This window comes from Halichoeres trimaculatus, unplaced genomic scaffold, assembly GCF_033239565.1.
Source record: "Halichoeres trimaculatus isolate MK-OKI-2021-1 unplaced genomic scaffold, fHalTri1.1 fHalTri1_scaffold_17, whole genome shotgun sequence".
NCBI lineage: Eukaryota > Metazoa > Chordata > Actinopteri > Labriformes > Labridae > Halichoeres > Halichoeres trimaculatus.
The window spans coordinates 14,128,251-14,153,957 of record NW_027437195.1 but is presented as its reverse complement, the minus strand read 5'-3'; the positions used below and the strand labels follow the sequence as shown (position 1 = coordinate 14,153,957).

The 25,707-nt window shown below is 37.8% G+C and overlaps 4 protein-coding genes across 8 annotated transcripts; 1 reads left to right on the top strand and 3 right to left on the bottom strand.

Moving 5' to 3' along the window:
- The first annotated feature begins 1,025 nt into the window (after positions 1–1,025).
- On the top strand, positions 1,026–9,870 carry reep1 (receptor accessory protein 1). The gene is made up of 8 exons (XM_074692616.1): positions 1,026–1,215; positions 2,729–2,801; positions 2,889–2,965; positions 3,127–3,247; positions 3,636–3,749; positions 4,679–4,841; positions 6,641–6,903; positions 7,701–9,870. Exons 1-8 carry the CDS (start codon positions 1,037–1,039, stop codon positions 7,770–7,772), a joined length of 1,062 nt encoding a protein of 353 aa, XP_074548717.1. The 5' UTR covers positions 1,026–1,036; the 3' UTR covers positions 7,773–9,870.
- An 84-nt stretch (positions 9,871–9,954) lies between these two features.
- On the bottom strand, positions 9,955–11,894 carry mrpl35 (mitochondrial ribosomal protein L35). The gene is made up of 4 exons (XM_074692615.1): positions 11,807–11,894; positions 11,431–11,596; positions 10,304–10,448; positions 9,955–10,214 (listed from the first exon to the last, which is right to left on the bottom strand). The coding sequence occupies exons 1-4, from the start codon at positions 11,835–11,837 to the stop codon at positions 10,026–10,028; spliced, it is 531 nt and encodes a 176-aa protein (XP_074548716.1). The 5' UTR covers positions 11,838–11,894; the 3' UTR covers positions 9,955–10,025.
- A 777-nt stretch (positions 11,895–12,671) lies between these two features.
- On the bottom strand, positions 12,672–18,681 carry LOC141806812 (uncharacterized). The gene is made up of 9 exons (XM_074692492.1): positions 18,415–18,681; positions 16,266–16,439; positions 15,999–16,137; positions 15,813–15,901; positions 15,579–15,642; positions 14,720–14,808; positions 14,526–14,638; positions 14,266–14,422; positions 12,672–13,385 (listed from the first exon to the last, which is right to left on the bottom strand). Exons 1-9 carry the CDS (start codon positions 18,461–18,463, stop codon positions 13,228–13,230), a joined length of 1,032 nt encoding a protein of 343 aa, XP_074548593.1. The 5' UTR covers positions 18,464–18,681; the 3' UTR covers positions 12,672–13,227.
- Positions 18,682–19,267: 586 nt separating this feature from the next.
- cfap99 (cilia and flagella associated protein 99) lies at positions 19,268–24,431 on the bottom strand. 5 transcript variants are annotated; one of them, XM_074692419.1, is made up of 16 exons: positions 24,155–24,431; positions 23,925–24,045; positions 23,350–23,494; positions 23,158–23,252; positions 22,957–23,063; positions 22,686–22,878; positions 22,496–22,576; positions 22,191–22,259; positions 22,006–22,092; positions 21,803–21,891; positions 21,155–21,323; positions 20,824–20,965; positions 20,667–20,764; positions 20,390–20,595; positions 20,124–20,316; positions 19,268–20,026 (listed from the first exon to the last, which is right to left on the bottom strand). In XM_074692419.1, exons 2-16 carry the CDS (start codon positions 24,036–24,038, stop codon positions 19,949–19,951), a joined length of 1,866 nt encoding a protein of 621 aa, XP_074548520.1. In that variant the 5' UTR covers positions 24,039–24,045; positions 24,155–24,431; the 3' UTR covers positions 19,268–19,948. The 5 variants fall into 5 exon arrangements, with proteins under 5 accessions (XP_074548520.1, XP_074548521.1, XP_074548522.1 ...); XM_074692421.1 differs by having other exon boundaries at positions 19,270–20,026; positions 20,667–20,743; XM_074692420.1 differs by having other exon boundaries at positions 23,925–24,431.
- Between the last annotated feature and the right edge of the window lie 1,276 nt (positions 24,432–25,707).

Below are 25,707 nucleotides of genomic sequence, written 5' to 3'. Positions count from 1 at the left end.
GAAAGCCCAGGTAAAATATGTATTCTATTCAGTTAGGTACCAACATCCTGTGGATATTGTTTCTTCACTTTTGAAAGAAACGAATCAAGCCTTAACTCTGTTATTAAATCTAGTAAATCTTTTGAACTTAGTGTAAACAAAGGGTAAGGTGTGCCTCTTAAAGGCATGACCTTTAAATTAACTTTTTTCATAGTCCCATTCACCAAACTTCTTTTTTTTTTAAAAACACAACACTTCAGTCATAAAAGCATCCTTGAATATAACATGTAATTCAGATTTTGTTTTGTTTTCTTTTACGTGGGCCTTCAAATAAGATGCCGTGACAAGTTGATCAGTAGAGAATAAAAAGCAAGTTTATTGTTTGTATTTGATTGCAGTGTTTAGTACTTGATTCTGATTGGTCTTTACATGAAGACTTAATAGAGTAACTGCCGTTTTGTTTCTGAATAACACGAGGCTGCTATGAAGAACACAGGAGTTTCATTCTGCTATAACAACCCACTCATCATGCATTATCATAATGCATCATACCATAATAAATAGTCTCTAGCTACAGCCTCCCAATTGTGAGGATTTCCTGTTTTTCTTCTCTATGACACTGACTTAATACTTATACAGCTGTGATTTAGGTGCATATGAGAGAAAATATCACAATTTCATAAATACAACAACTGGTATTATGAGCAGACAATGAAGTGGCATGTCACTTCCATGGTGTATAAACTAAAGCTGTTCTTACTTTGAAATGTTGACAGCACAAAATAGACAGAAAACCTGGGGTGAAGAATAATTCAAGTGTTCGCCTGTGTCTGAATATCTGATTAAACCATAATACTCCTACCAGACATGGTCTGAGTCAGATAGGTACTCATGTGCTCTCTGCAAATCGTCCACGTAGGGGTTATTCACCTCCACATCTACCATGAATAGTGTATTAGGGTCTCCGTACAGTCTTATTATATCTTAACACAGACTCACCTTACTGCCTCAGTATGCAGTGTATGTTTGTTGTCTGAGCAATGCAACACTGCCATCTATGGACAAGAGTGACACCCCGCTCACCGTCTTCCGTGCATCACGTTGCCGCCTGTCTGCGTCCACACGCTGCCGCCTGGACGCTCCTGTCATCTACTGGAGGAAACTCCTCCCCGCAGACAGCGCGTCCTGTCGCCTCTCCAGCGCAATGGTCTCCTGGATCATCTCTAGACTCGTGGTGTAAGTCATTTTTATTATTTCTTTGCATATGTCCTCTCACAGTTACATTTATTATTAATAGCGGCTCATGGTTGGTGCTGGTATCCGAGCCGCTCCGTGACGGTGCAGGAACGGCGCGCTTTACATGCCCCCGCATTTTGTCTGATATTGGATTAAAAACAGGCGTCAGTGTGAACGGGGAACAGATGTCGGTCTGTCCATTAAAAAAAATCAGCTCGAATTCCTCGAGACTGCACTTTGCTTTTCCAGAGGAAACGCTGAGTAAGGCCCGTATGGAGCTGCTGTGCTCCTGTAGCCATGCACTCTTTGTGTTTATCAAGTGGCTTTTTATTTCAGACAAAGAGGTGACGTGACTGTCTGAATAATCTATGATCTTCCATCAGATGATCTTATGAGTCAGTTTCGAGAATCAGAGGCCTCTTTTACAACCACAATCTCAAATGTCACAGTGAGGAGATGTATCAGAACAACAGGAGCGATCTGAGAGGAGCTATATGCTCTGTTGATGTCCCAGATTGAAAAAAACAAAAGGGATGGGTCAGCCTTCTCGGGTTTCATTGCAAGAGTTAGTCATGTAATAAGACATATATGCATTTATATTTTCATTGCCTGGAATTTATGAGGTGAAACAATAGGACGACATTTATTACTGTGAATTATGGCTATTTTTACCCGCACAAAGTATGAATCAGCGCCATTGCAGACGTGTGGAGTGTACTAACAGCAGGCCCAACCTCATAATAGTAAGGCTATTAAATTTAGATACAAGATCATGTTGCAAAGACAAGACTGTTGCAGCTCTGGCTAATCAGAAATGTGTAAATGGGGCCACTTTGAATCAAATCTTTAAGTGAGGGTCCAGCTTCTTCCCCATGCGTGATATTTTTAGTGTCCTTGTGTCTGTAAACTCTGTTAGAGGTGCAACATGATGTGGGTCAGTAACCTGATCAGGTCACACTCACAGCTGTTGCCTGGCTGTAGCACTTTCAGCAGGGCCCTGTCTCTGCCTGGACACACAGCCAGTCAGCACAGGTGTTTACACAAACAGAGCAGAATCTGAGTAAAACACATGCATGCTATTTTTAGCTCTTGTCAAGTAGTTTAGCACATAGGAAAGGTTGTTTTTTCAAATAAGTCAGGGCAAAGTCTGGCTCGGTTTATGTTTTCTGTCTGAGAGGGAATAGCTATTGATTTACCTTGATCTCATCCTAACCTGCCACAACCTGGTGACTTATGTAAGTTCAGAGCGCTTATGCACAGAAACGTTCTGTGTCATGTAAAATCACAAACAGATGTATAAATAGCTCATTGACACATAAGAGAAACATTTCATACTGTATTCCCCACGGCCCTATTTGTACCCTTGTTTCTTAAAGGAAGAACTGAAAATACAGGCTTCAAACCCACTGAAATGTCTTAATTTGATCCACTTCACTATGTTTTCAAGTATGTTGGACTGAATTGGTTTATACATTTTGTTTTTGTAACTAATGTGCACATTTTCTCTCATCAGACTTGTGTTTGGTACACTTTACCCCGCATACTCGTCTTACAAAGCTGTGAAATCAAAAGATGTGAAAGAATATGTGAGTATATGACTGTTATTTTCCATGTGAAGCAACATGAGTGATTGATTTTCTTTGTATTAATTTCTGTTTTATCTATTTCCTTAGGTAAAATGGATGATGTACTGGATAATATTTGCCCTATTTACTGCAGTGGAAGTGTTTACGGATATGTTTCTTTGTTGGTAAGGGGCCTTTGTTATCTAATTTTATAATTTTACAGCCCTGATGGAAACAGTTGACCTCTTTTCTTTTACTGTGTATATCACAAAGCAAACAGTGACATGTTGAGACTTTTTTATTGTGCTTTGTTGTATGTGTTTCACTGTTTGTGTCTTTACTGCAGGGTTCCTTTCTACTATGAACTGAAGATAGCCTTCGTGGTGTGGCTGCTGTCCCCGTACACTAAAGGCTCCAGTGTGCTGTACAGGAAGTTTGTCCATCCCACGCTTTCCTCAAAAGAAAAGGTGAAAGGCTGTCCTTTCGATACATCTACCTTTTTCCATCAGTACAGCTCGAGTGAAGGCTTAGCTAAAAGTAGTCACTTAGACTGTGTGGTTATTGACTAATAGAATTTGAGTTTTGCAGGTATCTAGAGAACAAAGAGCCTTTGTGGCTCTTCATGTTGCCCTTTAACTGTTGCTCATGTGTTTGCACGACAGAAGACAGGAAATGTCCCAGTGTTCCTGCATTTCTCTTCCTTTTCCTCTGTCTGCCATACAAAAACACTTACATGTTGGGAACTTTAAATCAAGCTGCAGTCATCAGAACTATAAGAATAACCTGTCGACACAGTGTTTAAAATGAGCTTGACTTCAGATCAATGTTAATGTGTTATTTTTGTACTTGTTGCAGGACATTGATGAATATATCTGCCAAGCAAAGGACAAAAGCTATGACACACTGGTGCATTTTGGAAGAAAAGGGCTGAATGTTGCTGCCACAGCTGCAGTCATGGCAGCAACAAAGGTAACGCAGACTGTGGACATTTGCTTTGTGTTGACCTGGGGGGTACAGTAAAGGGTCAGCGTAGGGCGTCAAATCTGTTATGTTGTTTGCTGTTCACATGGAGTAAGAGGCTCGCTGAATGTTTCATTTTAAGACCAATCAACAAAGGCTATCACTCTTTTTCAATCGAATTAAATCAGCTACAGAAGGAAATTTAAGAAAAACAACGTGGGGAGGTTAAAAAGATTGCAGGTGATACCACAAATAGTTGATTACAAGATCATAATTTTATTTTATTTTCTGTTGGGAAAATTAGGATAACAAAAAGGTTTGACAGTGTTGAGGTAGAATAGGCTTTACATACAGAGGTCCTAGGCAGAAATAAACCTATACTAATCTTTTATTCTTTCTTCCAATAGCTGATTTCAGTTTCTTCTTCTCTTTCTAATGTCTGATGATCATAACTAGTTTACCCAAAGTTGATATAGTTGCCGTCAAGCCATAAAAGAAAGCAGAAGGCAATTAAAAAAAAAAAAAAAGATCATGTAAGTTTATTCAGGACAAAACCAGGAAAAGATAAGAGGTACCACTCTAAGGAAAGGGGCACACCAACATCAACAAAAGCTAAAAGTTCCTCACCAGAGCTTCAGTATTTATTTTTTCCCGAGTAATAATGATGAAGAGGCAGGTTTGAGGTAATCTGTAAATAAAATAGTGTATATCACTTTGTTTTCCACAATACACTACAGACAGAATGTTAAGTACAAAACATAGGTTTTGTTTTAAAACAAAGTAAATGCAAAAGTGAAAGAGTATTGTGTCTGAGAGCTGACCTCCTTCGTTTCATGAGTCAAACACTTTGAAAATGTAAATCAACCTTTGATCTTACATGTTGATGAACGCCATCTTACACATTACTCTAAACAAATCCCCTGTGATACCCATTGTAGAGCCAAGGGGTCCTGTCAGACCGACTGAGGAGTTTCAGTATGCAGGATCTAGCTTCCTACCAAGAAGAGTCCGTTACCACCACCCCCAGCACCAAGCAGCCTGCAGCAGCACAGCATCGAACCAGATCTATGATGCGCAGCAAGTCAGAGAGCTACAACAAGGGTGAGCAGACTTTTCTCCAGCCATTATATAAAAGAGAAGCCTGTGTTGAGACTGACCCAAGCTTGCAAGCTTAAAGACTCATATCAGCATGAACACAACTGAGAAGGTATTATGTAAGGAAACATGCAAATATACCCATTCACCTGGAAAAAACAACAAAGCTGTAACGATGAACAAACAGAGCTATAACGGTGAAAAAACAGAGCTAGAATAGTTAAATATTAGAGCTTTAAAGGTGAAAAACAGAGCTAGAATGGTGAAAAAACAGAGCTAGAATGGTGAAAAAACAGAGCTAGTATGGTGAAAAACAGAGCTAGAATGGTGAAAAACAGAGCTAGAATGGTGAAAAACAGAGCTAGAATGGTGAAAAAACAGAGCTAGAATGGTGAAAAAACAGAGCTTTAAAGGTGAAAAAACAGAGTTGAGGTGGTGATGTCATAATGAATGGTAGCGCCCCAAGAGTAGTTTATTAGGTACATGTCTGTTTTCCTGTGTAAGCTTGTTTAAGCTGACAGATATTGTTTCGTACTCCTGCTTTCCTGAGTGGCCCCCTCATTTCAGTCCTGCCTTCCTGTTTGGAGCTGCCCGGCAAACCATCCTGTGATAACACTCACATGTGGCTGAAGGGGTTTTCAAACATCATGTGTTATTTTTGTTCTTTTTTGAAGGTGGTGGTGTTGTTGTTTTTTTGTCAGCTGATAATTTGTATCTTTGTAGATAAATTTAAACACAACTGGCTAGCTGGACCCAGGCATCTGTACCGTTTAGAAACAGCTACCTTTAGCAAAGACAGGAAGAGAGATTACATTTGTTAACTTTGAGGATAAATGCTTTATCATTGAGGAGAAAGTGTGGATGATGGGCTGACGTCAAACCGGTGACTGATATAGTGAAGAGCTGCTCTCAAACCGCTGTGTGAAACATGCACCTTAGCACTGGTCATTATTTTTCTTTGGGTAAACAAATGACAGACTAAAACGTATTAGTTAAAGTCTGTCTGTAAACGTTTCCCAACTTCCATACCCTGTCTAGACTGTGATAACCTGGAGCCTGATTGAACTCAAAACATGAAATCCCATAAGCAGGATATTACATTTCTAAGACTAAAGGTCTTTTTTGTAGACAATAGCATTTTTAGTCTAAAGAAACACTTATACAACAGGAGTAAACAATGCGTTAATGCATTTTATATATTGCTGCAGCTGGCATAGATTTGTATTTCAGCTATTCAAGGCAGCTGGGTGGTTCCCGTTGCATTGACTCCAAATAAACTACAGTCACAGTGTTCATAGTAATTTAAGAGCTTGTCAAGCAAAACATGTGAGCACTGCAACAATGTTTTAATCCCATTTTTGTAACAAAAACTGAAACATCAAAATCAGTTATTTGTGAGTGTATGGTCTTGAGAAATTACTTTTTGACAAGTATTTATGTCACAAAACTTTTGTTTTAAATGATTGAGACTGTTTAAAACTCAGCTTGAGCTTGTTCACAGATATGCTTTGTCGTGACTGTATCATTACATAACATTTTAAAGTGATGTAATCATGCAGAAAAGCAGATGGCTCTCATACGTAGAGGCTTGGAAGGCCTGTTTTCCTCTGTAGCACAGTGGTTCATGCTTAAAATAACTTCACCTTTGTTTGTCTTTTGCGGATTGAAAATGTATCAATATAAGAGCTTTAACTTCCCAGATTGCCAAAATGATAGCATTAATACAAAATGATTGGCTCTGATTTTATAGACTTATGCAAGAGTTTTCATATTCATCCTTCCCATCAACCTTTCTCAAGGTACAGAAAAGGATTTTGACATGACAGACTATGAGGTCTTGGGGCTGGACCAGTGGGACTCCAAGAGTTCTCTGTCCCAGAACACTTCTCCTTCTGAGTCTGAGTCTACACCCATTATGCTCTCTCTGACACCCCAGTCTACTCCGCCCTCCACTCCTTCTCCACCTCCCTCGCCCCAAGCCCCAGAGCAGCCTGAGGAGGTGGGGAAAGGAGTGGAGGCAGCATCAAGCTCTCCACAGCTCAGGCTGATGAAGAGGAAGGCTCCAGAGGTACACTCCCAGCAGTCTCAGCTGCTGCCTGGCTCGAACCGCCCCCAGAGAGAGGTGGTCTACTCACCCGTTTACTAATTTCTACTGCTGTGTGCTTGAACAAGTCATCATGCTTCAGATGTTCTGCAGCTGAGGAGAGTCTGATTGAGGATGGGATTTCCTGTATCCTGTTTGAACTTGAGTGGATTTATAGTTAGCTCTAATGAATATATGGGGTTTTATTGTATTTGAAGTTGCTCACGTTTGGAAATATGGCATGGGAGGAGTCTGAATGTGGCTGCCATATTGACATGGACTGACCTGTGTTGCTCCTGAAAATAACCTCTTAATTTCACGGACTGCATCATGTGTGTTTGGAATAAATCTACATCGTAAAATATTAGCAAAATGGCATGCACAGCCCTTCACTACATTTTCTTATTGTCAGCATTCTGTATCCCATGAAATAGAAATACATTATCAGGTTTAATAATCAGAGGATCCGACGTTTACAGATCCAAAATGTAATGTTTAAATATGTTAAATCAGTGTTCAACTTCAAACTGTAACCAGACATGCAAGGAAATAACTGACCTATATCAAATTGAAACGAAAGTGAGACTCATGGTAAAGATTCACAACTTTGAAAGGAAGTAAATTTAGTACGCACTGAGAAAGATGAGTTTTTGCCTTGCCTTGGGATTTGTTGACAATATGAAAACACAAAATAACAGCAACCATATCCATGAGATGTTGTGAAAGTTATCTTTACCTAACTCTTCCTCTTTGCCTTTGTCCTTATCTCTTCTCCCTTCCAGCCACCTCTTAGAGTCTTAAGGCCTCTCACAAGATCTCGGAGTGCTCTTTCCTCGAACAATGAAGCCATGTGAAACTGTCCTAAAGACTCCTCCAGCTGCCTTCGCTGCAAGACGTGAAAATACTGAATGGCCAAAAGCTCCATGACTGAAGCAGCCTTGCTTTGGGATAAGGTATAACCAAAGTGACCTATGATGACCCCTCTATATATGATATATAGCTTGTGGCTCATGATTTGGTTTGTGACAATGAGGTAGAAGAATGAGTGAATGGGCTCCATGCTGATAGACATTAAAGTTTGTAGGTTATTGATTATGTATTTATGTACAGTTTGTGTGTACTTCATCTTCCTCATTCGATTGTTTTTATATATCAGTTGTGGGTGGACATTTGCACGTGTGTCCTCCCGTTCATTCGTCCTCTGTTTATGAAACAGAATGTACTGTCACTGAAAACTACAGCTGGCATTGGGAGTGACACAGTCACTGTGTGAGAATGTGTTTAACGCCAAGGATCAAAAGAAAGGAGGCTGTTTTTTTATCCATTTAACATGTTATGAAGAAACAGCTGTTTAGAGCTTGTTTCTGTGAGAATTAATTATCACACCATGGTATTCAGGAATCAGTCTATTGCTCATAAACATATCCTGATACAAAACAACCTTGATTTAAAAAAGGTTAGACAGTAGCAGCAGGAGGGATTCTGTTATTTACCTCTCTATTAAAGCCTTAAAGACAGACTTAAAGACAGGAACTGTCTCGATATAAGAATTTCCAGTACTGCTGCGTTCTCATTAAAACATTTTGCACTATGTTTAGACTATAAAACAACTGCCCTCAATACTATCAAATGGCCAAAAATTATATGAAAAATATCATTAAAGCTACTAGCTCACACAAATAAGATATTGTAGCTATTGAATTTTTTTTTCTTAAGTTAAAAAAATTCTTTACTTGTGTGACAAGTAATAACATTCTTATTACAGATAAATAAATGAAATCACTACGAGAAGAGGTTTTCTCAGTGGAGCTGACTGTTTTTGACAATCTAGTGTTTGGTTTGTACACATGCTTTGTCATTCAATGAACTGTTATTTCAGCAATTTAAGGCTAATTTGAAAAAAGTCACTTTCAGCTGTAGCAGAGATGAGATGAAACATGAGCGAACATTAAAGTCACTGTGTAACGCTCTGCTGTTACTGAACAACTCTTAACTCAACTATCTGTCCGTCTGTGCATTTGCTTCTTTTATTTTTCCATTGAAGTGACTTTATTAGTTTGCAGGTTTACAAACTCAAGTTTCACTTAACATTTTTGTGATGATACACTGTATGTTTTTTCATCCTGTTCTTTAATCACTGAGCCTGAATCATAGCAACATTTACACAAAGTATCACTGTGGTGGGTGTTTCTGGGTGAACTTGCGCAGTAGATTTATGACTTTCATTACTGTATCTGCATCATTGGCGGTGATTTGAAGTTTGAAACAAAAGCTTCTCAGGTACAACTATTCTGTTTACACGTCACTCACTCTGGTGTTGTAGATACACATGTTATGCACATAAGATGTCCATTAATGGATGGTGAAATAAAAAATGTAACAGTTAAAACCAGATGATGTGTTTCAGCGTTAGTATCAGTGTTAGTGCTGGAGGTAATAACCTTCTATTTAAATCCATGCAAAATAAAACAGAGAAAAAAAAACTTGTTGCTTAGTAGCTGATTTGTATACTCGTGCGTAGACTGAAAATCATCATTGCATGATGTTTGTTGTTAATTTGAATGAAAATTGAATTTCTTGAATGACTTTGTTTAAGGTTGTTGGCCACTTTAGATGGTAAACATTTCTCTTTTTTTCATTTTTGGTTGTGTTGTTGCAAAAATATAAAATGTTTAACTATACATTCATGTCGGCTTCACATATATATGAAAAACATCTGATTAACTTGTGAATTAGCCACATTGACTCATTCATCTGGAGACACAGCGCAACATGATGAACCCAAAAAAGTTTGTTCTGGCAGGCCAGAATGCCACATAACTTAAATCTGAAGGTGTTTTTTAAATGTAACACCTAAAGCATCAACTGATCATACGGCCGGGTGTGGCAATCAAATTGTTGTTAGTGAAATTTTTCTGTTTAAATTGATTTTACAGCTATTAAATATGAAACAAAAAATTCACTGTGGTTTTCTTGTCTCATTTAGAAAAGAGAATTGTCTAGCATTTCTAAAAACATAAATTTAAGACACAAGAATGAATCACATATATAACTTTATTACATCATTGTCAAACAACAACCATGATCTTACAACATGAATCCAAGAATCAGTGTTTCAGGTTGACTCTGTCGTGGTATTTCTGGTATGGATCATCAACATACCAGTTCCTCCTCTTCCAAAAAGAGGTTGTCATTTTATCCAGGAGTTTACACTGTGATTTGTTACAGAAGACATGCTCCCTCAGGCGCTTTCGTCTGGCAGGTTTCTTCTTCCACAGTTTCTTTTTGTACCCAGCCTGGTTACACACAAAAACAAGTCAGATTGTTAGCACAGTGTGTCAAGGTACAAAGGGACACACTCTATTAACATTTAAGAGACACCCACCTTGCGTCTGATCCAAAGGCCGCAATGTAACCTCATAAACCGTTGTGTCACAGATTTTACAGACTTTCTTTTCGCCTTCTTTACACTGTAGTATGTGAGGCTTCTGCTTGGTTGCTGAGTCAGACTCGGAACAAGTGATGATACTCTGTGAACATGCAGGAACAGAGAAAAGGAGGGGCACAACAGTTATTTATAGACTCTAAAGGGGTCAACTTAAAATGATATATTTATAAATTAAAAAAAAAAACAGGTACTAGTTGCCACGTCTCAATGTCCTCACTCCTCTTAGGTGAATAAATGTCATTTTTGGTGCTGAACCTACTTTGAACCTATCGCATAATCAAAAAAATGGCAGGTCTACAGAAAAACATTACAGTAGCTTTTAAATGACTTAAGGTAGATTAATTCAGATCATATTTTTTGTTGTTCCCCAATACACTTGAATCCTAACTCTAATCCTTTACCCGATACCCTCAAAACACCCAGGGGTTAATGAGAGGGTCAAAGCGGACAGCTATAAAAATGTTTATTTATGTTTTCTTACTGATTAAGGAGTTAAATGGTAGTACATGTGTTTGTTAAAAAAGTCACCAAAGAATGGGTACAGAATTAGGTACTTTTTTAGGTACTGACCAAATTCTGTCAAATGTACTGGGAACCAATTCACGTAAAACCAAATGTTTAGGAACCTAAATGCATCCTTGTGACTGTGAGGAAGAGGAAGAGTAGGAGATCTTCCATGCTTGACATGAACACAGCATTACAAGGTTATATATTGAAGAATGAATATGTTTAGTTTAAAATAAGTTTATATTCTATTATTAAAAAAATTGATATTTTTTTACCACATAGTCACAAAAAAAGTATCGAAAATTGGTACCGTATTGTTTCAAATGTGAAAGGTACCCATCCCTAATCACCATAAAATAATGTCGGTAATCATCCGGTGATATTTCCTCTTCTTTTCCATTTTATCAGTCATTGTGTTGATATGAGATCTACCTCCATCTCAAAGTCGGTTGGGGATTTATGTACGGCTCTGTACATTTTGGTATTTAACCAGGAGCTTACAATTATTGTTTTTTGTATTGATGTCCACCTGACCACATAGCTAGTTCCAGTCTCACCGTTGTAGGATGTTGTACCGGGGAGTGTGACACACTGCAGCCCGCAGAGGGGCGCTGACAGCAGCAGCTGCAGAGTTGTACAGAGGCTGTGGCTGAATAAGGCTGGAAAGCTGACAGATCTGTGGCGTCTTAGCGCACAAAGAGACGGACAGCGGCCTCAGGAGCCCTGTCAGACACAAGGACGACATGAAAACACATCAGCGCATCAGGAGTCACCGCGAAGAGGAAGCAATGAAGTTAAAACGTTAAATTTAAAAACTAGAGGCGCAAACTCGAACGTTTTCTCAAATCTCAGAACAACAACATTAAAACATCCAAAACATGATACATATTTTCAGTGAAACAGTAAAATATCATACAAATTGTTGTCACCCACCGGACACTCTCCTTGCCATGGCAGCCGCCATGTTTCTTCAACACAGCGTAAGTACGGAATCCTTTAGGGACAAATACGGCTCATACGCTTAACATAAACCTTCGACGGGTAATTACTGCCACCTTTCAACTGTAACTGGATCTGCATCTTCTTTAAAAATTACAATATTTATCTATTTTCAAGATAAAAGAAGAAGAAGATATTTTAAGAAAAAGTAATACAAAAAGGTATGACAGCAGTTAATTGAGCTTTTCTTGATTTTGTTTACAGACTAACTGCATCTCTTATCATATATTAAATATAACCAATAGGTCTGTAAAAAATGATGCACAGGACCGGTATTCCCTACAAAGGTATTTGAAAACAAGCTGCACCTCTGCAAGATGTAGCGTTAAACATACTATAATATTTATTGCAGATATGCATGTGCACTACTGCTCTTTAAGTTGAAACAACACATTTCCTATCTTTTTAATGAAATAAATGACATTGGTATGCCAAAATTAACTTAAGTTTAGTTTTTACTGTGATGTTATCCATAGAGAATAAATCACATTTTCACAATAATTTCATGAGAAAGGGTAGTTAATTTTTTAGTTACAACTTTATCTGTGTACCTTCTATTTAATACGTCATATGCATCCGTGGTAATTCAGAGCAGATTATTTATTGTAAATATTTTTACACAGTGGCAACCTATTGCTAAGAAAAGGATCAAAGTACCTATTCAGTAGGACTACGTCTGTCTGGTAATGAGGTAAAACAACTTTGCAACTTGAAGATTAATTCAGAAAAATCCAAAAATATATCAACTGATATCTTTGTTCAGGTTTGTAACAGTTCAAAAAAGAACAAAAATAATAAGTAATTAATCATTTTTATTTATTTTCCTTTAAAACATACAAATATAATTTTTAAAAAAGCAGATGAAAAAAAGTTAAAGCAAATGTACCATTGTGACCACAGACGTCAGAGCACTGTAATCAAATGTATTAAATAAACACAAGGCACCACCCGCATGTCACATCTCTCTGTTACAGTAAAGTTTCAGTAGTCAGTGGACACACCCACATGCCTGCAGAGACACAAGTGCAAAGTAAGTCAATTACTTTTTTTTTTTTTTTAAAAAGTGCTTTTCGTAAGAGAAGTTCCCACTCAGCTGAGGCGCACATCTCAACTTTAGCATCACAGCATACAAACCTCTCATAGTCTAATAACCTAGTTTACAAAAGCAGAGTGTTTGTCTCTGAGTGGGACAGCTGTAACAGTGTCAAACTACAAGTCACAAAACAGTCAACATCCATTCTCAATAATATATATCCAAATGTACCACATAAAAGTCTTCCTCTTGAAGTTCTTTGTCTTTATAAATCCATAGGGAGAATTCACTTGATTTTGTCCTAAGTTTTATGTCCTTTGGTTCACCAGCCGGCATACACAGGCTCTGCATCACAGGGGATCCCGTAGTATCGACCTTGAGGTCTTTCTTTGCGTAGTAACGGAGCTCGAGCTACATTCAGCTCTCTGTCAGTGTCTCGCCGTCTGCGTAGTACCATTAAAATTATGAAGAGAAGAGCCACTGGAGTGAGAAAGAATAAGACAGAAAATAAGTCTCTGTGGTGAATGTTTTTGTACAAAACACATGACAAATACTTCAAAGTGTGCATTTTTCTTATCTATTTAATTAGGTCTTGTTGGTGGATGAGTGTGACACAGTTTAAAACCATTATACATATAATCTGTTTAACTGTAACTGCTCCCATGAGACTGAATTATAGCAAGTTTCATTTCATTAACAGTCTCTTTGAAATTGCAGTGAAATGTATTATAACCTCAAACAGCACTCCCAGGACAATAACTTTCACATCCCAATAAAACATGTTTTGCTTATGACTTCATATGTAACACTGACATTTAATTTTCCATAAAAGTTGAAATTCTTGATTTACAAACATATATATTAGTGTAACAAACACACATTTAGCAACAGTATGTTTCTATTTAATTTGTTGCACGGCTGTGCTACTGTGATTTTTGGAGCAACAATGCAATCTCTTTTTTCTCCCATTTACTTGTTTACTTGTATAACTAACTGTCCCGTTATGCTACAAAAAACAGGCATGACTAATACTGTCCTATGGAATCCATCACCATGTCCAACTTGAGCCATTAATACTGACTCTCAAGGCATTTTTCAAGTAATTGAAATTATAAAAGAGGAACATTGCATGCATAAGCTTGTCAACTTTAAAGGTAATCAATTTACAACACATTACTATAAGTCCCGTGTTATATACAATGTCAAATGAAGGGTAGACGTCTTAACCCCATGGCTTTCAAACATATAGGATGGATATAAGATGCCAGTAATCTCTATGTGAAATATTTTATATCCTGATTTCTCCTCTAAATTAAGTTGTTTTGGGGTATTTAATGGTTGTGTAAGTGTTCTTACTCACCTCCTCCACTTATAACTAAAAGAGCAATAGTGACAGGAGCCAGTTCACACGTGTCCCCAACTTTGCGGAAAAAAGTCTCCATGCAGTATCCTGGAGCCAAGCTGCCTGCTGGGCAAAAAGCATCAGTGGGACACTTGATGGGGTTCACATCTGGACTCTGAGAGAAACAAAAGAAAAACACTTTGTCACCGAAACTGCACAAGTTATTCATCTCGCAAACACTTCTCCTGTAAGCTGTGTAGTAGTAGTGTAGTACTCACAGGACAATAGTGATTCTCTGGACACACATCACAACTCTCCTGACCCCAGTGAATCTGGTAGAAACCACTGCTGCAGATCTGACATGTAGTCTGATGGGAGGCTTTGTACATGCCTGTTTAAAAGCAAACATTAGCTCGATTAGCTTTGTTTTCTTTTATCGGCTGCTGTTTTCACAAACTTTATTGCCGTTTACCTGGCCTGCATTGTGTGCACACTTGAGCGGCGGTTTGTAGAGCTTCTGTTCCTCCAGGACACGTCTCACATGTTGGACAACCAGAGGAGCTGAACGAGACACAGACATACAGTACTTGTTTGATTGTGACTGCAAATGACAGCATAGTACTGATTTCATGGCTGCCACAAGTGACATAGAGATGTTTTTGGAAAATGGTAAAGCTGATTTGATTCTAAGCTGTTGCAGCCGCTTGTTTTCACAGCCTTAAAAGACAAGCAGGGAACAGTTTGAAAGCTATGATTTCAGACAGCAAGGAAGGGTTATTATATCACCAAGAATTTTGGGAGGTCAACAAACCTCCAAGACATGATGATTAGTCATGTTAATGTAAATTCACCTGTTTATTCCTCATCTGGGGTCATGGACATTTAAAACATCATAGTTCCTGGGTGCCAAAATCTATTTCCTTTACACCCTGTACTGTCTGAAATATGTGAAGAGAGTTCAGTTTGTCCATCTTAGCTTAGAGTTGGAAAAACTTCTTATTGAAAATGCTTGTACTGCTCCTGAATCTACCTAGTATTTGTATATACATATGCCGAGCACTATAAACCCGTCTTATGTCCTCTTGAACATGGTCACGCATGCCACTAGAAATGCTGTACAGTTAGCTTGTTTATCAAATCATAGCCTGTCTTGAGGTGCATCTGTGCTGGCAAACAGTGCTATGGGAGCATGTGATGTTTGGTCTGATGGTTAGATAAGATTTTTTCAGACAGAGAAATATTCACAACAGTTTTAAACTACTTCCTATCCCCTAGCTGCAGAAAACAGAAAAAAAGAAACAGAAACTTGATGCCTTTCAAATCAAACTTACTTGCAAAAAGTTCCCAGTCCACATGGTGTGCATGATGTGGAGCTCTGCTGCGATGAGAAGAAGCCTGAAAGCAGCATATAAAAATAAGTCAACTAAGCTTGCATTCCTCTATAGCTGATCAAGTACAGACATTTTTATTGTGAAGTCTAATTTCTCACTGCAGACATGGCTGTGCTTCAGTCTGGAAGCATATAGCTAATGCTGAGAGTGTAGTCTACAGGAACATAAACAAACCTGGTGAACAACTTGTGCAACTCTCTCCGCCAGTATTATTGTTGAAGGATCCAGCAGGACAGGCATGGCATAATGGGCTTCCAGTGAAGCTATACAGTGTTTTTAAAAACAAACCAGTGAAAAAGCTGCCAATATGATCAGCATTAACAGAAAATTCAGAAGTGGAAATACAATTAGTGTTCATACTTTGTGTAGAAGCCACGGTTGCAGGGCAGACACTGCTGCTGTCCAGCAAGAGGCTGGTAGAAGCCTGTCCCACAGGGAAGGCAGGCTCCTGGAAATAGACACAGCCCGGGGTTGGCACAGCATGCACACATCAGTGTGTCTGAGGAAAGACAAAGAACGTATTCTTGGCTTTGACTTCACTTTCAAAATCAGAGGTTTCATTTTTAAAAATGAGAAAAGACAGTTTTCGTCAAAGAGGTGAGACGCAGACAGAGACTTCTGACTCACTGTTGTCGTACTGGGATCCTGGTGCACAGGGCTCACAAGTAGAAGTGTTGAATGCAAAGCAGCCCGGGGTTGTGCTGCTGAGGATCACGGGAGTTAGAGTCAGACTGGTCACATTCTCGATGAGAGTTGTGTTCATCACGGCTGGAGTGAGTGTGGTCTGGCTCAGCACCATGCCTGAAAGAGAGGGATAATGGATGATTCCAATCTCATTCCTGGTTTCCTGGTGTTGGATTGATACAGAGCTGCAGTTGAAACTCAACTTAATCTTCAGCATGAGAAATAATAACTGGGCCTGTGTGTGTAGCATCTGTGCTTAAAGGCTTTAACCATGACCTTTAGCGTCCCTTTCACTGTGCTCTCCTGGGTTCAATGGCTGTACTGAGCTGGTTCATATTTTCCCACACTGAACATGAAGCATGACAATAGCATGAAAATACCACAGTCAGGAGGAAAAGCTATTTTAAAAACATAGTTTTACTTGCACCAAGTGCTTCTCGCTGAATGTTTAACTTTAGCAAAGTAACCAACAAAAAGTATAAAAAATGACAAACTATAACAAAAATTAAGTAAGTAAAACACTAGTATGACATCTACACTGTTGGTTAACAGAAATTATTCCTAACTATAAAAAATCAACACCAAAAATATTCAAGATTGGTTTTACAAATTCAGTTTTAAAACATTCAGGAAAAAAGTAAAACATTTTCCAGAGTTGCAGATGGTCCTGCAATACTTAACTTAACATGTACAACATGAAACAGGAGTTTGGTTTTTACAAACATTGGAATTTTTAATATTTCATATGTAGAGAATGAGAATGAAATGGAAGACAAAGAAATTTACCAAAGGTAGTTTAGCAGCAAGCTGCAACAGAAACATGGGTTTAACAAAATTATGAAGAACACAATGCAAATGTGAAAAGTATCTAAGCACTACAGTAGTATTACAGTAAAGGGTGTTTTAAAAAGCAAGGGTACGAGGTTTGTGGTAGATATTTTTCAGTACACTACACAACATAGTAAATAGAATTATTGAAACTATTTGTGTCACTACACCTTTACTAACATTGAAAACAATACAACTACTCTTAATCAGCCTACTTGTAGATTTTTGGCCCCTCAAATCCAGCTCAAAATCTTCACCTGCCTTCTAAATTTGGTTACACCTATCTTCCAGTGGTTTATAAAAACTGCCATGTTTCAATTTTGATGTTAAGTTCTGGTCACATTGGTCAATAACTCAGCTCAGTGAACCACCCTACGGTCACTGACTCCCTATCAGACATGTTTTCATTGTGGATCCAAGCAACTAAGTCAACCAACACAAAAAGCAAGTGGGCAGCAGCTACATTATGGTTATGTGTCACCTCTCAGACATGCTTATTATCCCACTGAAAAAGCAGAACTCCAACCGTGTTATCCTGGTATCTTAACTATCAACTCAACATCTTAAGTACACCCCTGAACTTACCTAAGCACTAAGAAGGTGGGGGTAGTTTACACATAACAGCTAAACAGAGCCCATATTGTGGTTGTAATCACATTAGCCATGTGCTTAAGTGCTTTCTTGAAAAAGAGCCATCCTCCTCGTGAGATGCAATTATTCAGAAATGGGGTCATGTGATTATCCTGCTTCAGTCTGCTCTGGCTTGGACAACATATTTCTCCCTCAAAAGTTTTTTTGGAGTCAGTTTTAAAGTGGCAGAAAGAAATGCTGTAATCCTAAGAGTTCTGAGGGGTCAGGTTCAAACGTCAGCACATTAAGTCCCTATAAAGAGATTAGAGCAATACCACAACATAATAGCGTAAAGAAAAATCACATCAGTGTAATAGAGTGCCATAAAGACACTCAGGGACCTGCTAACTTCATGATATCTCCACTAAGGGAAAGCTATTTGGACTCTGGGTTCAGAAAGGACGGGAAAAAAGTAGAATTTTAGTGCTTTCTTTAATTTAATCAACTCCTCTTGAAATAGTTGAAGAGCTTGCCTTGTTTGCCTAACACTGCTCGACAGCTGCTTACAACGAGCCTCTTTTAAGCTACTGTAGACTTTTACAAAGTAAACATCATGGTGTGTTTAAATGATATTCCTACATAGCACATTTAGTACTGCTTTAGCTGCTCATGGCGTTAGAGGAGTCAAAATTACCTAGTAAATACGCGGCGCATATCGCAGGCAGAAGTCCCCGGCGGGCCATCCTCCACAGATTATCGAGTACTTCCACCAAACAGTGTCCGGCTACAGCATCTCATCCCTGACAAACAAGTGGTCGACTTGTCCTTGTTTTTCACAGAGGACGTCACTGACGCTCGCTCGAAGTGGGATCAGGTCCTCTCATCAGTATCATATGACAAAATACACATCATGTGATTTTGCTTTAGAGGGAAAAACTGAGAAAAATGGGCTGGATTCAGGCAGAAATCTTGCTGTTGCGCGGGGCGGCCTGCAGGGGCGCTGCTGTGTCCTGTATGGGTCAAACCAAATATGTCATGCCTTTTTTACAAGTAGACTATGTACAAAAAAATTAGACCGTTGTATTCAACTATTAAAAATAATTTGTATGTTTTGTTCCAAAAATTAGACAATTTTATTCAGCTATTAAAAGTAATTTATTTGTATTTTACGTAAAAATGAGACAACTGTATCCAACTATTAAAGTAATTTATTTGAACAGATTTATATAAAGCTATAAAAAGGAAATATAAATCAAAGACATTTTGGGCCAAAAGTTTATTTGTATTCTTTATCTATTTGTTTATTTTTTTGTTGCCTTGTTGTTTTTGTATATTTTATTCCTTTCTTTTATAACACATGGAACCTGAGTCTGAAATAAAGCCTATGTATGTATGTATGTATGTATGTATGTATGTATGTATGTATGTATGAATGTATGCATGTATGTATGTATGTATGTATGTATGTATGTATGTATGTATGTATGTATGTACGTATGTATCTATCTATCTATCTATCTATCTATCTATCTATCTATCTATCTATCTATCTATCTATCTATCTATCTATCTATCAGTCAATAAACTGTGTTTTCTTATTTTGTAGGAAAAGATAACCCAGAAAGGTTTGGCATATCACATATTTGAATAGCCATCATGTTTCACTGGAGGTGCCATCACATTTCTGTTGCTAAGCTGTGGGTGTTACCCACAGATGGTGTATCATTTCTTAGTAATCATGAGTGACATTTGTACAGTAATCTGTTACCAAAACATACAAGCCACAGAAACAACAACAGTTTTTTTTTAGGGAAGGGAAATTTCTTTATAAGTCATAGGATAAAGCTTCACTTCCCTTTTTTTGCCACATGTAAATTTAGGGGAATTTATCCATGGGAGACATAAAGAACTCTTTGTCAATAATTAAGACTTATTTTACAAATAAACAATTACCAGCCAGGACAAACAATCCTGGATAATCAGACTTCCTTGGAATCTAAAGTAGCCTTACAAAGGGTAAAATATTAATTACCTTATTCTTGGAAAACATCCAGAGTGGCTACAAATACTTTTACATCATGTTTAATGAAAAGGTAAGCAATAGAGAAAATAACTGCTGATAGAAAGCTGATTAGGACAATTATTGCAACAAACACAACCCTTTTAGGCCCAACTGAAGCATTCCCTGTGGAGCATGTTGCAACATGTTGAAGCCTTAAATGTTTCCATCAGTGAATGGCATAAGGGGTTTCCTTCTGGATATGATGCTCCAAGCTGAGCTCCAATTCCTCCCAATTGATCTCTCTCTGGCAGAAAAAGACGGAGAGAGGTGAAAAATCTCCAAGAATTTATTTGCAAAGAGATGCCAGCTCAGTTTTTCTCTGTTTTGGGTATCATACTCACTTTGTTTTGTGCCTCAGTGTTTTTAACAGGGTGTGTGGCTGCTTGCCCTGAGGTTTTGGCCCTCTTGCCCTCAATTTGCTTCAGTCTTTGGTGCTCTTGTTGTTTTGCTTCAAGCTTCCTCTGCCGAGCCAAAACGGTGTCACCCTGGGAGACTGCCTGCCGAATGCTCGGTCTGCTTTTTCTCTCCTCTTTCCTGCAACATGCCAAAACTCACCATAAATATTTACGTAATACTCATGTGCTTCAAAGCCAAACAATTCTCTGACCTGATGGCGGCAGCCTGTGCCCGTTCTCTCCTGCGGAGGTCGATGGTCTCCAGCTGCTCCAACAGCATCTGCTGCTTTCTCTGCTTCTCCTCCAGGATTTGTTCCTGCTTCCCCTGCTGCTCTGCCTGCTGCACTTCCTTCAGGAGAGCCAGCCGCTCTCTCAGCTCACACAGGGACATCTCTCCCAATAGCCTGTGGCCTGCAGTCTAAAACAGGAGAAAGCCTTAACAATACTCCAGGATCAGTTATGAGAGTGTGTGTGCTTTCCTTCACTCACCTGTGTGTCATCAAAATGTTTCACTGTAACATCAGGAAGTGGTTCAATGGCTTGGCTTTGCTCTGAGACTTCTTTCACTGTTAAAATGATGAGAACAACTGCAAAGTCTCATATGAATATCACTGCTGTACACCTGATGCCAAACAAGGTTGCATACCTAAACTCTGCTTGAATTTCTGGATCCTCTCTTTAGCCACATTTGAGTTTTTGTGGCCCTCAGAAACTTGTTGCACTAAATCTCTCATTTCCTTTTCCTCTTGTAGCCTTTTCTCTATGTATTTCTGCATCAGCTCAGCAGCCTAAGAGCAAAAACAGAGCAGAAATCAGAGAAACTGTCAAACATTTCTGCAAAAAAGACTTTTCTAATGAAGAGCTTTCAGAGAGCAGGCATGCTTTTGCCCAATTACCCCCTTGTAACAAAGGTAAAAGTGTAATTTTGTATTCTATAAGTTTCTTATTTTATCAGATGTCAAGTGACCTTTACCTACCTCTTCCTTCTTCCGCTGAGCAGTCTTCTGGTTGCGTTCCATTAAGCGTGTACGGGCCATGGCTTCTACCTCATAACTGATGCGTCTCTCCAGGTGTCTGCGCTCAGCGGTGGTCTGCTCCTGCAGAAAGGATGTAGGCTCACGGGCCTCTTCTATCAGACGCTCCAATCTGTATCACAAATACAAAGAAACAACTTTCTGATCTCTGCTGAAAAACCTGAGAACATAGTTCAGATTTTGCTCTGCCGCTGAATTATGGTTTTGACCGGCCTGACATCATTTGAGTGGGTGCAGTGTTGTACAACTTGATCGGGCAGTTGTATAACTTAATAGTGAAACACAAGGAAATGTGTGTAAATGTTAAATCTGTTCTAATAAAATCCTCTTCTAGATCATTTCAATACTTAAGATAACCAAACAATACAGTGAGAGCCCAAAAAAAATCTGTCTCAATTCCAGTACAGTGGGTTAACTGAGGAAGCCTGTGAAAATGTTTAGGAATGAGGAACAATTTCCCTGAGATCAAAACTGCTGTAAGAAACTTTTGGTATGTATACATTTTGGTGCCCTTTTTTTACTTAAATTTCCCACAGCAGCTTCAGATGTGAAACACGAAAGATAACTGCATCTGCAGATAACTTCTCTTACCTCTGCACCTCCTCCTCCTCCTGACGTTTATATAGCGCCCCCTGCCTTAAAATTGCTGCATTGTTGAGCTTGATGGGCCAGCTGTCAGTCTAGTCAGAGTTGAAAACACGTACCTTACTGTAAATACTGCATCTATATAAATTGATATTTGGGACTAAATCAAGAGATTGAGTCTTGAAGCAGGTAAACTGATTATATCTTACCTTTCTACTGGAAGGAGGTCCAGAGGAATGAACAGTATTAAACTTCAGCTTTGAATCCAGGTCCTCTTTAATCTGAGACATCACTTTCTGCAGTAAAATTGATGGTCCTTTAGAGACTGACTTTAGGATTGATTATCAGAAAGTGAATGACTTTTATGAGACAGTGTTCAGAAATTAGCCCCCACCTTGGTGCGTTCTGACTTCTGTGTATTGCCACACCTGAATTGTTTCATATTTGCTTCATAGAGTAGTTCCTATGTCAAAGACAGAGAGGGATGAGTTAACAAAGATAGAACAGTCACCAGTGATGGTAATAACATTAAAGGGAAATCATATCCTCACTTTGGCAGACATTGTTTAAAAGTTTATATTTTTATTTCCTGTTTTTTTTTTTTTTTGTTGTTTTTTTGTTAGCTTCTTTGTTTTTTTCATTGATTTTTCATATTCAAGAATTCCTAACTTTTTATCATTTCATAAACAGACATTATACCTCAGCTTTTTGGTGGTTCTTCTGTTTGATCCCCTCTAACACCTGCATCTCTTTTGAGGGCTTGTATGTGCTATTTGGTATCTTCAAAAGAGAAAACCTTTGAGTTATGCAAAACACATCAAAAGGCCTAACCGATCAAACAACTGGCAATGTTCAATTAATATTGTTTGTAACTATGACAGAGGCTTACTGGTTTGAATTTAACTGATTTTGATTGCTCTTGCTGTGGTATGATTTCTGGCAGAGGCAGAGCGGGAGGTTTAGGTTTGGTGAGGGAAAACTCCTTGGGCTCTGTGGTTTTGACCGGGCCTTTCTTGATCTGATCCCCTTGAGAAATTTTCAGAGAAAGCTGGTCCAAGAAAATATTGATCTTAGGGCGCCATCTATAGGACAGATAGACATATAAATCTTCACTATATGATAACATTAACTGCATTAGAAATTTATTCTGCTGCTATTACCTCAGCAGGGGTTCAATCCAGGTAGTCTCCACATAAGCAGCATCATAGATTGTATTCCATTCCTCTTGTATCCATGTGGTGAGATTTGCAAAGAAAAAACTAAGAAACTACAACCAAACAAAATGAAAAAGGGCACAGTATCAGGGATTTTGTTCAATAATTAAATAATTTTAACTACAATCTGCAGTTGAGTTTTCTTACCATATGCATTTTCTTTTTGTCCAGAGATTTAACAATGCTGATGAAACATTGAAGTCCAATGTCATCAAGAGCACATGTGGCCAGGTAACAGATAACTAAAGAAAAACTAAGTATCATGATAGAGCCATTTGCAAGTTTACCCTGATTTAAAAGTGAAAAAGAGAATCATATTTTACAAGCTCATGAACTTACCGACAAACTGGCTGCGATCACCTCTGGATAAACATTTCCCATTCTGACCATAAAAGACTTTAATAACTACATCCAGTAACTTTTTGTGCTCAACACACCCAGAAACAACATCCAGTGTGAAGTTTTTATGAAGAGTGTCCAAACCCTATAGAAAACACAGACATGATAGTCAGAAATCAGCTCAAGAGGTCACAGAAACGCAGCTATATATATATATATATATATATATATATATATATATATATATATATATATATATATATATATATATATATATATATATATATATGTGTGTATATATATATATATATATATATATATATATATATATATACATATATATATATATATATATATACATATATATATATATATATACATATATATATATATACATATATATATATATATACATATATATATATATACATATATATATATATATATATATATATATATATATATATATATATATATATATATATATATATATATATATATATATATATATATATATATTTGTGTGTGTGTGTGTGTGTGTGTGTGTGGTTTGATAAAATAGGCATCAGCTTTACCTGCATATCCTTTGCAGCATCCTCAACGAAGTCATCCAAGCAAAGCCTACTTACACTAAACTTTTCGAGTAGTACAATAGCCTCCAAAGCAAGAGATGCATAGCCTGGTGCCATTTTTGGCCTGCAGAAAGCCAAGAGACCGGTAGAGAAGAATACAGAAGATTACAACTTATCTTAAGTCACGCTAAGTTCGAGTAAAAATTACAATGGAAATTCCATAGAAGGTTTACCAAACTAGCTGTCATTAAATCAAACATAAATTAATAATTAGTTTGAAAAGAAGATGGTCAGAGCGGTTTGTCTCCATTGTGAACCGTTGCCTGTTCCGTCGTTGCTTGGCAACAACTTACGTAAACAAAGCATTCCAGAACCAACACCGCCTAAATAAAGTTTATAGTAACATCATCAATTAGTTAAGGGGACATATCACAACACTTATTAAATTGATATCTTTGACGTCTAAAAAGTGGTTCTAAATTTTTTGGTGTGTGCAATATGACATCTCGATTCTTTGTTGGCTGCCATAACAATAATAATGACGTATCAAAGTGTGACGTCTGTGCTTTTCATGGGCTGCTTTCAAGTACTGTTGGAAATATTGCAACTAACGTTGTAATAAATTGATCAAGAAAAGAGGAAAATATTAAGTATCTTCGAGATAACTTCATAAGCATCCTTAGAGTAGCTGTTACACAGTACTGTATAAAATGACAAAGATAAACCAACGTTTTACCCAGAAAAAAATATATATTAAAAGCTTAAGACCAAGGAGAGTGAGCAGAGGTTTTGCCATTTCCTGTCTCCCCCTTTTTTTTGTTAAAAAAATAAATAAAGAAAGAAAAAAGTCCATTATAAGAATAAAACTTAATTCTATCATTGCAACCTCTCTGACTGTCTTTAAACATAAGTCAATGGATTCTGTTTTCTAATTGTATTTATCACTTCATTAAAAAAAATTGCTGCCTTTACCCACATATTGTCACTTAATGTCTAAGGAAGTAGTCAAATTGGACATGTAAATGAAAGCCCACACAGAAAAACAAGGGTTGGCAAACTCTTGATGTTATGACACAGAATATGTAGGACAGCTAAGCATTTGACATTTTGTGGTACCTTTTTTTTTTTTTAAATCAATGGTGTATTCGGGCTGTTTTAAACACTGGGTTGGTCTTAATTTCAAAAGGCTAAAAATGCTTCTTCAAGGAATGAGCATTATAATACTCACCAGAAGTAAAGCCTACGTTATATACAGACTATAATAAGCCTGATATCATTTGCTGTCCAGGTTGACAGTCATCTAACTATTTCATGAAAAATGATAAACTAGAAGTCCAGTAGGTGGCAGGATTGCAAAGATAAACCCTGTCACTTTTGCACTGATTGCAACCTTATGTTTTTCGTTATACCACCTACAGTAGTATTGTATAGCTGCAAATTTAACCATGCATTGCCAGTTACTTACTGTTGCTCTGTTTTATGTTGCCATTTGTGTATTTGTCAACAACAACCATGTCACTCAAACATTACATACAGTACATACTGTTTGAGTGTGTTTACATATCCTGTCCAGTCCTGTTCTGTTCAGCTGAGACAGTTGACTAAATCAGGTCATTCCATTCTCCTGCTTACTTAGAAAGGGACATCCATGCTTAAAAAATGACATGGGAACCTTGAAAACAAACTAGCTTTAGTGAAGTTGGCAACATCTTGTGATCAGAAGTCAGATCTTAGAATGATGAATTTGGTATTTGGCTTTAGAATGAAAAGTGGTGGCTTCAGAACA